The sequence below is a fragment of the Trypanosoma equiperdum genome (assembly GCF_001457755.1).
Source record: "Trypanosoma equiperdum strain OVI genome assembly, contig: ctg_195, whole genome shotgun sequence".
In the NCBI taxonomy this organism is placed as follows: Eukaryota; Euglenozoa; class Kinetoplastea; order Trypanosomatida; family Trypanosomatidae; genus Trypanosoma; species Trypanosoma equiperdum.
This window is the reverse complement of record NW_027124015.1, coordinates 1-1,347: the sequence shown is the minus strand read 5'-3', so window position 1 is coordinate 1,347 and position 1,347 is coordinate 1. Positions and strand designations below refer to the sequence as shown.

Below are 1,347 nucleotides of genomic sequence, written 5' to 3'. Positions count from 1 at the left end.
CCACACAGTATTTCAAACTCCTCTTGGTTAACTATTTTCACTGAATTAATTTGTGCTGCTATAATAACTACCGCAGCCGCCACCAACACCTTAAACTTCCACATTGTCTATTCGTTCCTCGCGTGGCGAAAAATAGGTTGCAAATTTTCCCAAGACAGAGCTGCTTTTTACAGGGTTCGTGTTTTAGCCAAAGAAAATTGATTTTACGTGCGTTAGTATATTTTAACGGTTCTAAATTTGTATTAACGGAGCGTTTGAAAGCAAACAGTCTAAAACGGTGTCATAAAATACTTAATTATAAAATTTTTGTATCAAATGTGCAAACAGCTCCAGGGGGGGGGGCATCGATCGGTTCTGTATCATTTATTTTGATGATTTCGGTTCTGCATTTGCTTCTTCATATTTGCTTTCTCCCACATCTTCGTGGCATCGAATTTGAGAAGGGTTGGTTATTCCGGCATTTTCCTTTTTTTTCAGTTGCGTTCATGCGCTTGAGCCAATTCACCCTATCCCTCTGAAATTCAGTGTCCGCTAAAACATCACCTGAGTCAAATCATTTATTCTCATTCTTTCCTTACTTGCCCTGCCTCAATACGACACCACCAATAACCGTGGAAGCATTTGTCAAAACAATTACGCTGCACATATCTTTCGCGAGTAAATTCGATCGTTTTACCAATTTACTTAATTCTTGTTTCCCATGATCCAAATTATGGATACAGCTCACTGTAGCCTCGACCTCCAACTCACAAAAGCCAGAAAAACCTGTTGTACATACAGCCTCGTCAACTCCAGAGTCAATATTGATGCAGTTCTCGTTTTCAACCTTTTAGAGCACTTCCCAGAAGTCTTTTGCGGTGATAACTCTTCCTAGTGGCACTTAAAGTATTCATTAAACTACAAGCAGTACTCGTGGAAAATTGAAAATCTGTTAATAACTCTGTTCGTTTGTTTTGCGCGAAATCAAAATCCTTTCTCGTTGCTCTGGTCCACATAACAATAATCTGGATTCCCTCTCCCTGTGCAATCCTTGCGGCAAGTCCGAAGTATGTCAAGTCAGCCCTTGTCTAACATACATTGAAACAACCAGTCTATTTTCAAGGCAGTGCCAGAGTGCACAATAATCCAGTTCTTCCTCGCCGCACAAATCCTCTCCACTTTGTTCCTGTTTTGGTATTCCAAGAATGCGTCCATCGACTTCGTTCAAGGCTTTCTGAAGATACTCTTGAACCGAAAGATGAGCTGCGTCGTCACATGAAACAGTTTGTACATAAAGATCCCCTGCTTTCTTCGGATTAAACGCCATAATATCCAAATATTCGTTGTGACTCGCCATATGCACTTGCG

The 1,347-nt window shown here is 40.7% G+C and overlaps 1 protein-coding gene and 1 pseudogene across 2 annotated transcripts in view; both read right to left on the bottom strand.

Annotated features, from left to right (window-relative positions):
- The window catches only part of TEOVI_000054100:pseudogene, a 1,141-nt pseudogene extending 1,037 nt beyond the window's left edge, over positions 1 to 104 (bottom strand). Inside the window, exon 1 of the mRNA in view lies at positions 1 to 104. This exon is cut by the window's left edge and continues 607 nt beyond it. Within this exon, the coding sequence occupies positions 1 to 104 (104 nt within the window).
- A 947-nt stretch (positions 105 to 1,051) lies between these two features.
- TEOVI_000054000 (uncharacterized protein) lies at positions 1,052 to 1,336 on the bottom strand (the record flags this gene model as incomplete). The annotated part of the gene is made up of 1 exon (XM_067223758.1): positions 1,052 to 1,336. The coding sequence occupies one exon, from the start codon at positions 1,334 to 1,336 to the stop codon at positions 1,052 to 1,054; it is 285 nt and encodes a 94-aa protein (XP_067079859.1).
- Positions 1,337 to 1,347: the final 11 nt, after the last annotated feature.